At 48.3% G+C, this 15,738-nt stretch overlaps 1 protein-coding gene across 2 annotated transcripts in view; it reads left to right on the top strand.

The window, feature by feature from the left end:
• The first annotated feature begins 504 nt into the window (after nucleotides 1-504).
• MFAP5 (microfibril associated protein 5) overlaps nucleotides 505-15,738 on the top strand; it is a 47,519-nt gene continuing 32,285 nt past the window's right edge. The window contains exon 1 of one of the 2 annotated variants that reach the window (XM_025183030.3): nucleotides 505-592. In XM_025183030.3, coding sequence (XP_025038815.2) covers nucleotides 568-592 — 25 coding nt within the window. In that variant the 5' untranslated portion in view covers nucleotides 505-567. The remainder of the gene's footprint in view (nucleotides 593-15,738) is intronic. The other variant, XM_025183029.3, reaches the window with a different exon arrangement.

Here is a 15,738-nt window from a genome sequence, read left to right as displayed (position 1 = left end):
GCAGGGCCACACATGTGCTGGGAGCCCAGGGGTGGGGGGCACCGTGCACCCGAGGGTGGAGCCACACATGCATCGCACTCCCGGGGGAGCGCTGTGCTCCTGGGGCCCAGGGTGCACGAATGACTTGGGCTGACCCTGCTCTTTGACTATCTTATTCTGGCTCTCTATCTCTTTCCCTCATTGCCAGTCATTGAATGTTAATGGCATTTCAAGGGTTGGTGGGCATAGTTTGATGCAGGTGCAGAGTGCTATGTCTTTGGGGCAGGAGGGGAAAGGGATGATAAACATTTGCCCTGTGAGCCAGATAACTTTATAGAGCATGTTAAAAAGTCCCTGTGGTATATCCCATTTCTCATATTTTATAGCTAGTATGACAATTGTACTAGACAATAAGTTGGATAAGGGGAGGGGCTTTTGAGACTAAACTCGTTGCAGGGAGTGATCACTCCATCAGATTCCCTTAAAACTGGCTCCTGGCACTAAGAAGTATGGTTATATTTTCAGTGCCCCTTTCCTGCACTAAATAGATGGAGCAGATTGTGAGGACCAAGGGGGATCTTCTATTCCATGTGGGGGCATTATGACACAAGCGGTAAGTAGGGGACTGAGTGGGATATGGAGTGATTCTGCTCCCTTTTCTTCAGTTGCAGCCAGTGCAAGAATGAAAGAGAATGGAGATGCTGTGCAGAATGGGCAGAAGTAGGTCACTGCAGCTGGCAGCTATAGTTGGTGCAGTGTGATGTCGGCAAAGGATGGTGGGAGGGGGGAATGGTCAGAGCAGGGAATCTGCAGAAGCATCTGAAGCAGAGGAAATAGAATTGTGTCAGTTGCTGGGAGGAATTACAGGGGCCAGGAAGCCTCCTGCAGGCTGATTGCATGAATACCAGACACACCCCAATCTCCTTGCAGTCCCCGTTTCCCCCCTCGACCATCTGCATCTCCCACAGTGTGCCTGTGTGAGATACATGTTTCAGAAAAAGAAAGTAGAAGATATTCTGGGATTGTTTCTCCCTTTCCTTGCACTGTGGGTTGGAATTTTTATCTCAGAAAAATGAGTGCAAAAAGGGTGTGTGTATGTGCATGTGCATGTTTGTGTGTGTAAGATGTCACATGGTGGGCAATGGAGAATCAGACCTGAGGGGGGAGAAAGGAATTGATGGAAGGAATGAGAGTAAGATAAAAGGATAGAAAGGGATGGGTGAAAGAAATTACAGAGAAAGGCTGATGAAGAGAGGATAATGAAAGATATGGAGCATAGGATATTAAAAGAACAAAAAAGAAGGCAGCAGCAAAGATATAAATGGAAAGAAACCTGGATAGTGTGAGAAAGAAACAGATGGAGAAAACAGAGAAAAGAACAAAGGCAGAAGGAAAATAAAGGAAGGAAAAAGGGATGAAGGGAGATGTGCTAGGCAAAAAAAAAAAAAAAGTTAATACTATATTAATTGTCACGCTACTCATATGCTGAGACCTGTGAATAGCTCTGTGGATCTATCTAGACCCTGGACAGAGATCATATTATAATCTTTTTTCAAGTATAGTGAAAATATGTTTCAATATACTTTGCATCATTTGGCCTTTGTATGTTTCTACATCTGTGCCATAGCCCTGCTTGCAATAGTTTGAGAAAGAGAAATGGGGAGAGCTCTGTTACTGTATTACTGTGTATTGTTATACATAATTGATTGTACCACGTAAGAATGCACTCATTTCTCTTTCTTGTTATCTCTCTGCCACCCTTTTGTTGCCTCTGTGGCAGCCTTCATCCCCTGCCTGAGCCCATTCTGCCTTGTGCCTCTTTTGGCTCTATCTTTCAAACCTCTCCTCTCCAAGCTGCTCAGCAAAAGTCAGAATGGCGCAATAGTCTGCAGACACATACACCCTCCCACATCTCCACCCCCTCTCTTCTTGTGCTCAGTCCCCACTCTCCTGTCCTGATGCTGGCAGTATGTCTCCTCCTCCCTTCCCTGCACTGATCCCAGCCCTTACTGCAGTGCAATCCATCACTCCCTCCGAAGGACTGTGTGCTGAGTGGAGGGGGAGATCTTGACTCTGAATGGGGTTGGAGCTGGGGTGGACGTGGAATGTAACTGGTTCTTTTGCTAATAGGGAGAAAGAGTTCTTGGAATACAGACCCTTGTGGAAAAGAAGCTTCCTGCCCCGTTCCTAGATACTTTATTTAGTCAGTCAGTTCCTCTGTTTCTTTGAAAATAAGGTTTCTGCCAACATTCCAGTGAAGGTGACAGAAAGGAAACCAAGGAGACAGACAGAAAGCAAGAAAGATACAAAAAGATACATACAGAAAGAGAAAACATTAAAAAGAGCATAGAAAGGAGAGAGAGGGAGAAAGACAAATATAGAAAAGGGAAGAGGAACAGAGGAAGAAAAACAGAAGTGGAGAGAGAAAAAAGGTACAAAAAGAAAACAGAAAAAACATAGGAAGAAACAAGAATGAAAGGGAGAGTAAGGACACAAGGACAGAGGGAACTGAAGGACCATATAGAGATAAAGGAGAAGGGATCTTGCACAAAAGGGATTTTTTGTGCAAAATGGACACATCTACACTGCTTGTTTTTGCACAAAAAGTCTTGTGCAAGATTTTTTGTGCAAGATCCCTTATGGTTAAAAAAAGGAGGTATATGGGATCTTGCACAAAAGGAGTTTTTTGCACAAAACGGACCTGTCTACACTGCTTGTTTTTGCACAAAAACCTCTTGCACAAAAAGCATCGGCAGAGATATGCAAATGACAGCATGACAAATGCTAATGAGCGCTTCATTAGCATACTCTCTGCCGGCAAAAGCCTGCAGTGTAGACATAGCCATTTATGTGACAAAGAAGGATGCTTGGGGCTGTGTTCATGCTCCTAATATGATATGTTGAGCTGCAGGAGTGAGTATCTGAATGCATTTTGGCTGAACCCCAGAAGGGTTCTCCAGCCTGTCAGAACTGGTCTCAATGAAACAGAGATGCAGGCAAAGAGTTCTACATCCTGATGGCCATCACAGTGAAGGCACAATCAACTGCAAACCAAAAAAAGATAAGATCTAAACTACTCTGAACATTGGGGGTCTGAATTTCATAGCTGCCCACTATCTTTAACTTGGAGTGAACACAAATCCTGATCTAAACACCCCAAATTTAGGAGATGATTGGATCTGGCATTGAACTCTGACTTAGGCTTGTTTCTATTACCGGTAGAGGGCACAATAGGGGAATGACTCAAAAGAGTGTGTCAGAGCTCAAATAATCATCCTATAAGAAGCTCTCTGGCTCATAGGAATATTCCCATCCTGTCCTGACTCAAATGAACACAGTGTTACATTATTGAAACGATACATTCAAACATGTTACAGCAACTCATTAATTTCTCATTGCTGAGACATAGTAACCAGGCATTAAGTTACAAGTATATGTGAAGGCCTATGAGATGCAGAGAGAGAAAGAAATTAGCTGACGTTAAGATGTCTTCCCAAATGCATTACAGAATTTACACTCAGGTATCACTCACTGAAAAGCAGCGATCTTTGAGGTGGAAAACGTCATGAGAGTTTGAATTGCCTTGGGGTAGTTGGTAATTTTGTTTTGTAACCAAATTACTAAACTGTCTGTAACATAGCTTCCTTAGCAACATGTGACATTAGGGTCAGTAATGACTTCAAGGGAACAGCACTCCTTACTGAGTTAGTCATATTACTCCTTGACATGTGGAACCCCATCAAACCACACTGATGCTTTAGGGACATGAACATCCCCATTACTTAGAAAGGAGAGTTTCTTTGTGGCTTAACACCCCCTAAAATTATGTTGGATAACCGGGGTTAACACTTTTCTCCTTGGAGTCACACATATCACTGCATTCATCCACAAGATTAACTTGGACACCATCCAGATCTACTTTGCTGGGATAGTAGGGCTGCAGCCAAGTAAAATATAGGAAGAAATTGAGGGTGATTTCTGAGTCTACTGAAGGTGATCTCAAGTTTAATGGGTAAGGACTGTGGAGATTTTTCTCCAAAAACCTTCCAGCTAAAGAGGTACAGAACTAGATCACTCAGAAGCAGAGGGAGATTTAAAGGAAGAGACATAAAAATTAAATTGACTAGGGACTTCTACATACTAAGGTGCAGAGAACCCTAGCTCTGAAGGTATATGAAATATAATCAGTGAACTATGATATGCTGAGTGCTGTAGCTCCCTCCAGTGTCCACTAAGTGGAAGGGCACCATCCTCTATACTGGTTTCATTTACATTTGTCCTGTTTATAAAATATTTAATAGCCAACAGCATATTCACAACAAATAGCAATACATTCATTGGCACTGACTGCTGAACCTATACTAACTAATATCTCAAAGTCATTTTCCATCAACCCCCAAGCCTCTAACTCCTCTGGGTAAGCAAATGTGCTTTGCAACATGCCCTGAAATTCAACATTTCAGGCCCCGATGGATCAAGTTGGGGAGTGGGGTGGAGAAAAGGAAACTGAATTCAAGTTGATGATCCCTCACCAAGAATAACCTGCTCACAGCTCCCCGAGGTTTAAAATTGAGGATTGTTAGTCCAAGTGCCATGTCTGATTTCTGCTGTGGCAAACCCAATGAGAAGTTAGGTAATTTTTGAGTTAAAAGAGACTCAAACCACAAAGGGCATGTCTACACTATGGGATAAGGTTGAATTAAGATACACAACTTCAGCTACATTAATTGCATAGCTGAAGCTGAAGTATGTTAACTTGACATTTGGCTCTGTCCACACTGCAGGAAGTTGAAGGGAGAACACTCTCTCTTGATCTTATAACTCAATTGATTAGGTCCAATAACCAATTGGTTAGGTCCTCCAGTAGTAAACTCCGAGAGGCTCTGGGGGTACGTCTACACTACAACGTTAATTCGAACTAACTTAGTTCGAATTAGTTAATTCGAACTAAGCTAATTCGAACTAACGGATCTAGACTAAAAAACTAGTTCGAATTAGCATTTTGCTAATTCGAACTAGCATGTCCACACATAGTGGACCCTGAACTGGGCTTAAGGATGGCCGGAAGCAGTGCCGGCAGGGCATCAGAGGAGGACTTAGAGCGTGGAGATGCTGCCTCAGACTAGCCCAGGGCTGCGCTTAAAGGGACCCGACCCCTACCCCGGACAGACAGTTCTCAGGGGTGCCCCGCTTGCAAAGCAGTCCTGGCTTGGAGTGCCCAGACTACCCACACTGGGCACATCACACCACTCGGCCATCAGCCCGGATGCACTTGCCGCAGGCTGCCATCTGGGGAGAGGGGGCAATTGGGGGGCTGCAGGAGAGCTTCCACCCCCAGAAGCCCGCAGAGCCAGCCCAGTCCTCCCCATTGGGGGCTCGTGCCCCAGTCCTCCCTCACCTCCTTCCACTTACCCTTCCCTAGCCCCTCTTCTTGATGTACAAAATAAAGGACACGTGTGTTCAAAAATAGAAACTCTGTTTATTTAACAAAACTCAGGGAAACTGGGAAAAGGAGGTGGGAGAGGGGAAGAGAGAGGGTGGGAGAGGGGAGGGGGAAAACTGGGAGGAGGGAGCTGAAAGGGGGAAGCAAGGGAAAGGAGGGGGTGGGGAAACTGAAGGATCAGGGGTGGGGGTCTTGCTGGGCCAACCGCCTCCCAGCATGGTGAGGGAGGGGGCCTCGGCGTCCCCGGGGGGATGGGGTGGAGGGTGTGGAGGTTGAGGTGGGGGGTGTGGACATTGAGGAAGAGGTTGTGGGGGTTGAGGAGGGAGAGGTGGGAGGGGGAGCAGGAGTGGGAGGAGGGACAGCAGTTGGGGGGGCAGCAGGTGCAGGACCAGCACGAGGCACCATGCTCTGCAGCAGGAGCTGCAGGTTGGTGCTCAGCCCTCGGAGCTCAGCCAGCAGCTCGTGGCGGACCTGCAGGTCTTCCCTCATCCAGGCCTGCAGTGTGCGGTGCACGGCTCTCAAGGACCCCAGGTGCTGGTCCCAGTACGCCTGCCGCAGCTGTTTCACCTTAATGCGCACCTGCTCCTGGGTGCGCCTGTGTCCCCTGCTGGCCATGGCGGCTGCTATGCAGCCATAGACGGCCGCATTCCTCCTCCTAGAGCGGAGATCATGGACATTGGGGGCCTGCCCCCAAACCTCAATGAGGTCCATGACCTCCGCACTAGACCAGGAGGCCGCGTGCCGTCTACGGCCCCTGGCTAGCCCCTGGGTGCTTGGGGACTGGGCAGGGGACGGCTCGCTGCCACTGGCTGCCTGGCTCATCATGCAGCCACTGGCTCAGGGGCAGAGACTGCTGGCAGGGCTGGCTGACTCTAGTGCTGTCTGGCCAGAGTCTACCCCTTTAAGGGCCCGGGGCTGGGGGAGAGGAGAAGAGTTTTCCTGGTTGTGCCCAGAGAGGCCACCAGGAGGAACCTGGGAAGGGCTAGCCTCCCACTAGTTCGAACTAAAGGGCTACACAGCCCTTAGTTCGAACTAGTAAGTTCGAACTAGGCTTAATCCTCGTAAAATGAGGTTTACCTAGTTCGAACTAAGCGCTCCGTTAGTTCGAATTAAGTTCGAACTAACGGAGCGCTAGTGTAGCGCCTATGAAAGTTAGTTTGAACTAACGTCTGTTAGTTCGAACTAACTTTGTAGTGTAGACATACCCTGGGAGACAGACCCATAGTCTCCTAGGGTATGTCTACACTACCCCACTAGTTCGAACTAGCGGGGTAATGTATGCATACCGCACTTGCTAATGAAGCCCGGGATTTGAATTTCCCGGGCTTCATTAGCATAAGCGGGGAGCCGCCATTTTTAAATCCCCGCTGCTTCGAACCCCATGCAGCGCAGCTACACGGGGCTCGAACTAGGTAGTTCGGACTAGGTTCCTATTCCGAACTACCGTTACTCCTCGTGAAATGAGGTGTACCAGTAGTTCGGAATAGGCACCCTAGTCCGAACTACCTAGTTCGAGCCCCGTGTAGCCACGCTGCACGGGGTTCGAAGCAGCGGGGATTTAAAAATGGCGGCTCCCCGCTTATGCTAATGAAGCCCGGGAAATTCAAATCCCGGGCTTCATTAGCAAGTGCGGTATGCATACATTACCCCGCTAGTTCGAACTAGCGGGGTAGTGTAGACATACCCACCTAGACAACCACCTAACCTCAAGATGATTCTTACCAACAACCACAGGACATACCACACTAATAGCAACCCTGGAACCTTTCCTTGCAACAAACCCCGTTGCCAGCTTTGTCCACTTATTCACTCTGCTGATACCATTATTGGACCTAACCAATTGAGTTATAAGATCAAGAACACATATTCCTGCTCATCCAGAAATATAATTTATGCTATCATGTGCCAAAAGTGTCCGTCTGCTGTGTACATTGGACAAAAGTCTCAGACACTTCGCCAAAGAATCAATGCCCACAAAACAGATATTAGACAGGATCACAAAGAAAAAAACAGTTTCTTGCCATTTCAGCCAGAAAGGGCATTGTCTCATCGACTTGATTACCTCCATCCTGCTTCAAAGACCTTTTCACACCAGACTTGAAAGAGAATCCTCTGAACTGTCATTCATGCTTAAATTCGACACTTTACACCTCGGTCTAAACAAAGACATTAATTATCTTACCCATTACAAAGATAGCTTCCCCAATTATCACCTCTAATGTCATTAGCTCACAGACATTTACCTCCCTCCCCTCCTCCCCCGCATCCTCCTTCTGTTCTGAAATTTGATTTGTCCTTTTCATATGTGTTCATTTTTTTGATTGTATCCTTTGGTATATATGGTTGTGCCAATTTTCTTCCACTATTTGATCTGAGGAAATGGGTCTGGCCCATGAAAGCTTATCACCTAATAAACCATCTTGTTAGTCTTTAAAGTGCTACATAGTCCTGTTTTTTGTTTCAGCTACACTAGACTAACACGGCTACATTTCTATCACTAGGACCAGTTTTGTTCAACATCTTTATGAATGACCTGGATGAGGGGATGGATTGCACCTTCAGCAAGCTTGCAGATGACACTAAGCTAGGGGGAGAGGTAAATACACTGAAGGGCAGGGATAGGGTCCAGAGTGACCTAGACAGATCAGAGGATTGGGCCAAAAGAAATCTGATGAGGTTCAGCAAGGACAAGTGCAGAATCCTGCACTTGGGATGGAAGAATCCCAAACTTTGTTATAGGCTGGGGACTGAATGGCTAAGTAGTAGCTCTGCAGAAAAGGACCTGGGGATTCCAGTGGATCAGAAGCTGGATATGAGTCAACATGGCATATTAGGGTGCATTAGGAGGAGCAATACCAGCAGATCTAGAGAAGTGATTATTCCCCTTTATTCAGCTCTGCTGAGGCCACATCTGGAGTATTGTGTCCAGTTCTGGGGCCCCCACTATAGAAAGGATGTGGACGGATTGGAGAGAGTCCAGAAGAGGGCAACCAAAATGATTATGGGGCTGAAGCACATGACCTATGAAGACAGACTAAGGGCTTTGGGTTTGTTTAGTCTGCAGAAGAGAAGAGTGAGGGGGGATTTGATAGCAGCCTTCAACTTCCTGAAGGGAGGTTTCAAAGAGGATGGAGAGAGGCTGTTCACAGTAATGACGGATGGCAGAACAAGGAGCAATGGTCTCAAGTTACAGTGGGGGAGGTCTAGGTTGGATATTAGGAAAAACTATTTCCCTAGGAGGGTGGTGAAGCATTGGAATGGGTTACCTAGAGAGGTGGTGAAATCTCCGTCCCTATACGTTTTTACGTCTTGGCTTGACAAAGCCCTGGCTGGGATGATTTAGTTGGGATTGGTCCTGCCTAGAGCAGGGGGCTGGACTTGATGACCTCCTGAGGTCTCTTCCAGTTCTATGATTCTATAATTCTATAAACCTTATTCTTTGCCATATACAGAAAATTGCATTGGCTTGCTCCGATGGAACAGATTGATAGCAGTGTAATCCAGAATGCCTCATTAGCTCTCCTAATGACTGAAGGACTACTGTAATTCCTTCTGCCTCTCACTCCCCAGCCCACTTCCACGCCTTCCTTGGATACGTGGTCCCTTTCCCATCTCTTTGGAAGAACTGAAAGTGTGAAGGACCAGTGAACTACTGATTTCATTTTCCATCTTCAATGGGGGCTTCTCCCAAGGCTCTCTTAAGGGTCGGACGTGCTGGCTTACCCGCTACAGCAGCTCTGCATCCGTTGGGGCAAGTAGTACTCCACAAGGCCCGATGAGGTAAAAAGGACACATTGAGGATTTTCCTAGCACCTGTGTTCCCTGAAATACTAGGTTAGCACTTTCTTGATAGCCTCTGAGGTTACCTTATTACTACTTTGTGCCTGGGGGTGCTGCCTTCCTCTACAGCAGTGGTCCCCAATGCAGTGCCCGCGGGCGCCATGGCACCTGCCAGGCCATTTCTGTGCGCCCACCAAGTGATCGGGGCCAGCCCCACCCCCAGGTGTGTGGCACATGGGCAGAGCCAGCCCCTGGGCGCATTTGGTGGCACCAGCCCCGGGCGCGCAGCACATGGTCAGTGCCGGCCCTGGGCACACGACGGTTAGGCGGCCCCACCTCCGGGTGCACAGCGCGAGGTCTGTGCCGGCCCCAGCCCTGGGCGTGTGGCGCATGGGCGCTGCTGGCTCCTGGGCGCATGGCACAGGCGCCGGCTCCGGGCACACAGCGAATGGGCGGTGGTGGCCCCGTCCCCGGGTGCGCAGGACATGGGTTGTTCCAGCCCCGGGCGCATGGCATATGGGCGACCCCACCTCTGGACGTGCAGCACACTTGCGGCACCAGCCCTAGGAGTGCGGCGCATGAGTGGCGCTAGCTCCAGGCATGCAGTATATGGGTGGCCTCGCCCCCAGGCACGTGCACGGCCACGCCCTAGGGCGCATACGCGACCCTGCCCCCAGGTGCCCGGTGTGTGAGCAGCCTTGCCCGTGGGTGCCCAGCAGCCCCAAAAGGTTGGGGACCACTGCTCTAAGGGAATAAGTCACTCAGCATCACTTCCAACTGAAAAACAACAAATAGGGAGGCCTCAGGCCGTATTAGGGGAAAAAGTAGGAAAGCTGTCCAGCAAAGAGTGAAGAGCAATAGTCCAGTGGCCAGAGTGGAAAGGGGAGGGATGGGTTTGCGCCCTCTGGTTTACAAAATATTGAAAACTTTAAGGCAAAGCATTTAAGTGGGTTCAGGTTATAATACGAAAGAGAACATTGTGTGACCATTCTTACCCTTTTTTTTCCTATCTTTGATTTGTCCTTTGTCTACACTACAAAGTTAATTCGAACTAACAGCCATCAGTTCGAATTAACTTTAATAGGGGCTACACATGCAAACCGCTATTTCGAATTTAATTCGAAATAGCAGAGCGCTTAATTTGAACTAGGTAAACCTCATTCTATGAGGAGTAATGCCTAGTTTGAATTAACTAGTTCGAATTAAGGGCTGTGTAGCCACTTAATTCGAACTAGCTGGAGGCTAGCCCTTCCCAGCTTGCCCTGGTGGCCACTCTGGGCCAAACCAGGAAAACTCCTCTCCTCTCCCCCAGCCCTGGGGCCCTTAAAGGGGTAGACTCTGGCCAGATGGCACTTGCCAGAGCCAGCCCTGCCAGCAGTCTGTGCCCCTGACTCAGTGGCCCCAGGATGAGCCAGGCAGCCAGTGACAGCCAGCCGTCCCCCGCCCAGTCCCCCAGCAGGGGCCGTAGACGGTGCGCGCCCTCCTGGACTAGTGCGGAGGTCATGGACCTCATTGAGGTTTGGGGGCAGGCCCCCAACGTCCATGATGTCCACACTAGGAGGAGGAACGTGGCCGTCTACGGCCGTATAGCGGCCACCATTGCCTGAAAGGGACACAGGCGCACCCAGGAGCAGGTGCGCCTGAAAGTGAAGGAGCTGCGGCAGGCATACACCAGGGCCACCAGGGGTGGCGCCGCAGCAGGGATTGCCACCTGCCCCTACTTCCCTGCCCTCGACCAACTCCTGGGGGGCGGGGTGGTCTGCACCAGCCCAGGAGGCAGCGAGCCGGAACCAGAGGGCCGTGACCCAGGCGCACCGGAGGGGCCACCGCCAGCTGTTCCAGCACCAGAGTTGGCAGGGTCTTCCAGGGAGGCCATACCAGGTATGTGCCAGCACTGTCCCCTGCCCGGGAGAGAGGCAGGGAGGGAGACCAGGGACCACGCGTATGAGCCATGCCTCCCACGGATCACACAGCCACCTGTGCACGTGCGAGCACGTTCCATGCCACCCTTGGGCTGGTGGCTCCAGATGCATGACATCCAGGGGCCATGGCCCAATAGGCACATGTGTGTGTGAAGAGACCTGACATGCTCCTGACCCCGGTGCAGGTCCCAGCAGGACGCTCTTCCTTCACACACCCCCTCTACACAGAGGCAGGGGACATCTCCCCCCCCCCCCCGCCCTGGCCAGACTATACACGGCACAGGGGCATGGGTGCGATCTTGGGGCAGCTCCCAGTCCCGGGTAGAGCCAGACATCCTGACCATGGCCTCTGTACAAGCACAGCGGCTCTGACGGTGCAGGGCACAGTTGCCCTCACGTCGTGGGTGGGTGGCTGGGCATCATCCACTGTGTCCCCAGGGAGAACTGACCACTTCTCTTTTTCTCTACAGCTGCACCAGCTGCTCGTGCAGGGTGCACCACCCCGCCCGGGACATGCTTCCGCACCTGTGGCCTGCTCCAGACCACCACCATGCGGCAGGAGTACTGGGGCCAGCACTTGGGGGCCCTGCGAGCCCTGCACAGCACTGTCCAGGCCTGGATGCGGGAAGACCTGCAGCTCCGCCGGGAGCAGCTGGCTGAGGACCGAGCCAGAAATGCTAGCCTGCAGGCCCTGCTGCAGAGCATGGTGTCCCGTGCCGGTCCTGCGCCTGCTGCCCCCCCAACTACTGTCCCTCCTCCTGCTCCTGCCCCCCCATCCCATTGCTTCCTCCTCAACCTCCACACCCTCCTCCTCAATGTCCACACCCCCCACCTCAACCTCCGCACCCTCCACCCCATCCCCCCAGGGACGCCGAGGCCCCCTCCCTCGCCGTGCTGGGAGGCGGTTGGCCCAGCGAGACCCCCACCCCTGTTCCCTGAGTTTTCCCTCCCCCTTCTTCCCCTTGCTTCCCCGTTCCAGCTCCCTCCTCCCAGTTTTCCCCCTCCCCTCTCCCACCCTCTCTCCTGCCCTCTCCCGCCTCCTTTCACCCGTCTTCCCACAGTTGTGTTGCATAAAGAGAGTTGTTATTTTTGAAAATTCTTGTCTTTTATTTGACATTAGGAAGGGGGGCTAGGGAAGGGTAAGTGAAAGGACGAGAGGGTGGAATGGGGCACAAGCCCCCAGTGGGGCAGACTGGGGAGACTGTTAGCGCTCGTCAGGGTAGATGCTCTCCCTCAGGGCCCCCTGGATCCTGACAGCCCCTCGATGGTCCTCCTGGATGGCAGCCTGCAGACAGTGCAGCCAGGCTGCTGGCAACATGTCCACGAGACTCAGCAGAGTCCCCGAGGGTAGGTCTGGTTCCATGTTGCAGAGTGCCGTGGTGCCCCGAGTGAGGGCAAGCAGAGCACTCCAAGACACAAATGCTTTTCTGTCCCTCAGGGAGGTAGACCAGAAAGCAGAGAAACCTGAGAACTGCCCTTCTGGCACTGTTTCTGGCCAGCCTTACCTTCGATTCAGGGTCCACTCAATGTGGATGTGCTATTTCGAATTAGCAAATCGCTAATTCGAATTAGTTTTTAGGTCTAGATGCACTAATTCGAATTAGTTTATTTCGAATTAACTAATTTGAATTGTTAGTTTGAATTAGCGCTGTAGTGTAGACATACCCCTACTCTTTCTTTCTGTACCTTCTCCATACCCCTAATAGTGGCCAAAATGGCAAATTCAGTGCAGAAATTTCTCCTCATTCCTCCTATACATTCTGATTGCTGCTGTCTCTTCCTACCATACACAGTTCAGTTCCCTTGAGTGCGCCCCCTCCCATAGCCCATTTTGCCAAATCCACTAGTTAAGGGAGGATGCTTAGCTTTCTAGCTCCTGGCTCATGGATGCAGGGTGATGTCATCACTTACTCTGCCAGCTGATTCCCTGGCTGCCAGGCACTCCATCTGTCAGCTTTCCATGAAAATCATGCATCTTAATTCTGAGCTTTTTCTCTCCTGTCCTTTGCTTTTCTGATTCTGTGTTTTCTGTTTCTGGGATCTTATGCTCTCTTCTGGTAACATATATATGGCCATCTAGAACTTCACGGTTGTGACCTTATTCCACTTTTTGGTCACTTGGAACATCAGAGCAGGCAGCAGAGATGGAACTGCATTCTTTGTGCTCCAAAAGCCCAGAAACTGACAACTTAAGCTAAAAGAGACTATCCATTAGCTGCTACTAATATAAAATGTATGACACAAAGTACAGGAGAATCCTGTTTTCAGTAGAGGTCAATGGAATATGTAGAGGACGTCTGGTTTTAGGTTTTAACTGATAAACATTGATAATCCTCCCCAAAAGTATAAAGAGGTATTTACCTAATAAACATTGGGAACAGTTACTCTGTTCATGTTGACTTTACCCTTTTCCCAATGTAATGTGTGTATATAGATGATCTCCCTTCTCCCTGGTTTGTATCTAAAGGCTTGTCTACGTAATGCAGACTATTTAGGAATCTGAATTCAAAAGCACAGTAACATGTTGCACATTTGTTAGACTACATAGACTCTTCTTGATGCAGGCTAAAAGTTCCTAATATGCTTTAATGTAGTGCTATTTCAAACAGTAGTATATGTATATACAAAGAGAAAGCTAAAAATACCCCTGATTTTTGGACATCTGTATAAAAAAAAGCTGCAAAATAAACTCTGAAAATGAAATTAAACCCTCTAAACAGAATCCCATACATGTACATCTAGCCAATTTATTGTTATTTATGTGATGTCCCCACCCATTGCTCTTGTGATAAATTATGTTCTTTGAATGATCCTGAATTCCTCATAGATTCATGGCTTGCTACAGCACAGCCATGGAGCCAGGACTCAGAATCAGAATACATATATGAAATTCTAAAGTCCTGTTGGATATTATTGGAAAATAAAGTTTGAATATAATTCCTTCTAAAACTGTAGAAAATTGCAAAATAGAATGGTACACTCAAGTCCCCAAATATTTCTGGAAATGGAAACAAGTGTTGCATTTGGGTATAGTGAGGGGTGAGATGGAAGAAAGAAAAAGAAGGGAGATTTTTTTTTAAGTACCTACAAAGAATTACAGAGGGAAGGAGAAACACAATCAGAAAAAGATACAACAGAGTATTAATGGGGAGAGAGACTTTTAAAATACTTTTAGTAATATCAGTGCAGAACCACAGCCAAATAAAAATTCAAAAACTGTACAAATAGTACAAAGTGCAATTCCATTAGTGCAGCACTTAACAAATCGATCCAAATAGCTTATAAGTGGATAATATCTAAATTCCAGGCATAAAATGATCAAAATCTTTAAAAAACCTGAAGAACATTGGCAATTCCAGCACCAAATAATTTACATCTACTTTTTAAATTGGCCATCTTTGGTTGAACCAAAATAAACTTTGCAAGGCATATCACAGATCTAATTGTGAACCTAAGCTTAACAGTCAAAATAAATACAGTAGGAGAAAAAAATCAAGGGACAATAACCAGAAAAATACCCCGAAGCAAAAGAAATAATGGTTATAACCTGGATCAAGTAAGAAAAGTATGAAAAATAGTTTTCTCTGCATCACAAAAAGGACATGAAATGGACAGCTATGGAGTCAAAAGATGTACAAAAACATTTGTGGCAATAACCCTGTGAAGACTTCTCCATCCTCTTTGCAATTAAATACTTGTTCACAGTTCACCAGGATGGATGGATGGAGTATATCAGAAACTGTTTTCTCCATACTGTATCAGTATCATTAACAAGCATTCAAAAATCATGTTTCTTTATCACAAGTATAAACAGTGACTTAGGGCCTATGGTATCATAAATAAATTCAGAAGACCCATGGAAGACAAGCAAGCTGCTAGGATTGTCAACATCCCAATCCACAGCAGGATCAACAAGCAGGAAAATAGGAGCATTGGTATAATCATGAATTTTTCCCTCAAGAAAGCAACGGTTCAGACTGACAATATTACCTCTAAGAAGGGCAGATTCTACCTCTGATAAAAAGCAAGAACTCAGCAACAGAATGAGAACCAGGTTTGACAGCCAACATATCAACATTAATTGAACCAGTTTTATTACACTTGCTGCAAACAAGGGAAGAGACAAGACTCCTAAGGCATGTCTACACTACAGAGAAGATCGACCATCTGGAGGTCAATCTTCTAGTGTTTGATTTAATAGGTCTGGTGTAGACCCCCCCAAACTGAACACTAAGGGCAGTCCTTGCTGGTATCTGGTACTCCTCATTCTGTGAGGAGTAAGGGAAGCCAACAGGAGCGTGTTCCCGTTGGCCTGAAGCAATGTAGACACTGAGGTGGCTTGGCTTAAGGTATGCTGAATCCAGCTATGCATTTTGTGTAGATAGGTGGTGTACCTTAAGCAGACCTGCCTCACATCTTAGTGCATCATTGTGCCGCAGATTGGAGATTTTTGCCTCGCAGTGCCCCTTGTGCCACACCTGCGCACTCTGTGTCTTGCGCTGTTGTTGTCTGTTGGGTGCACGCGCAGCACGAACCTTCCTCAGTTCCTTTTCTACTGTCCTCGGCTGAAGACGGAGTCATATCAGTGCTCTCCTTTCTGACAGGAAACAAACA

Source organism: Pelodiscus sinensis, chromosome 1 (genome assembly GCF_052426305.1).
Source record: "Pelodiscus sinensis isolate ZL-2025 chromosome 1, ASM5242630v1, whole genome shotgun sequence".
Lineage (NCBI taxonomy): Eukaryota > Metazoa > Chordata > Testudines > Trionychidae > Pelodiscus > Pelodiscus sinensis.
The sequence above is the reverse complement of the archived record's forward strand: the minus strand, read 5'-3'. Positions and strand labels throughout refer to the sequence as shown.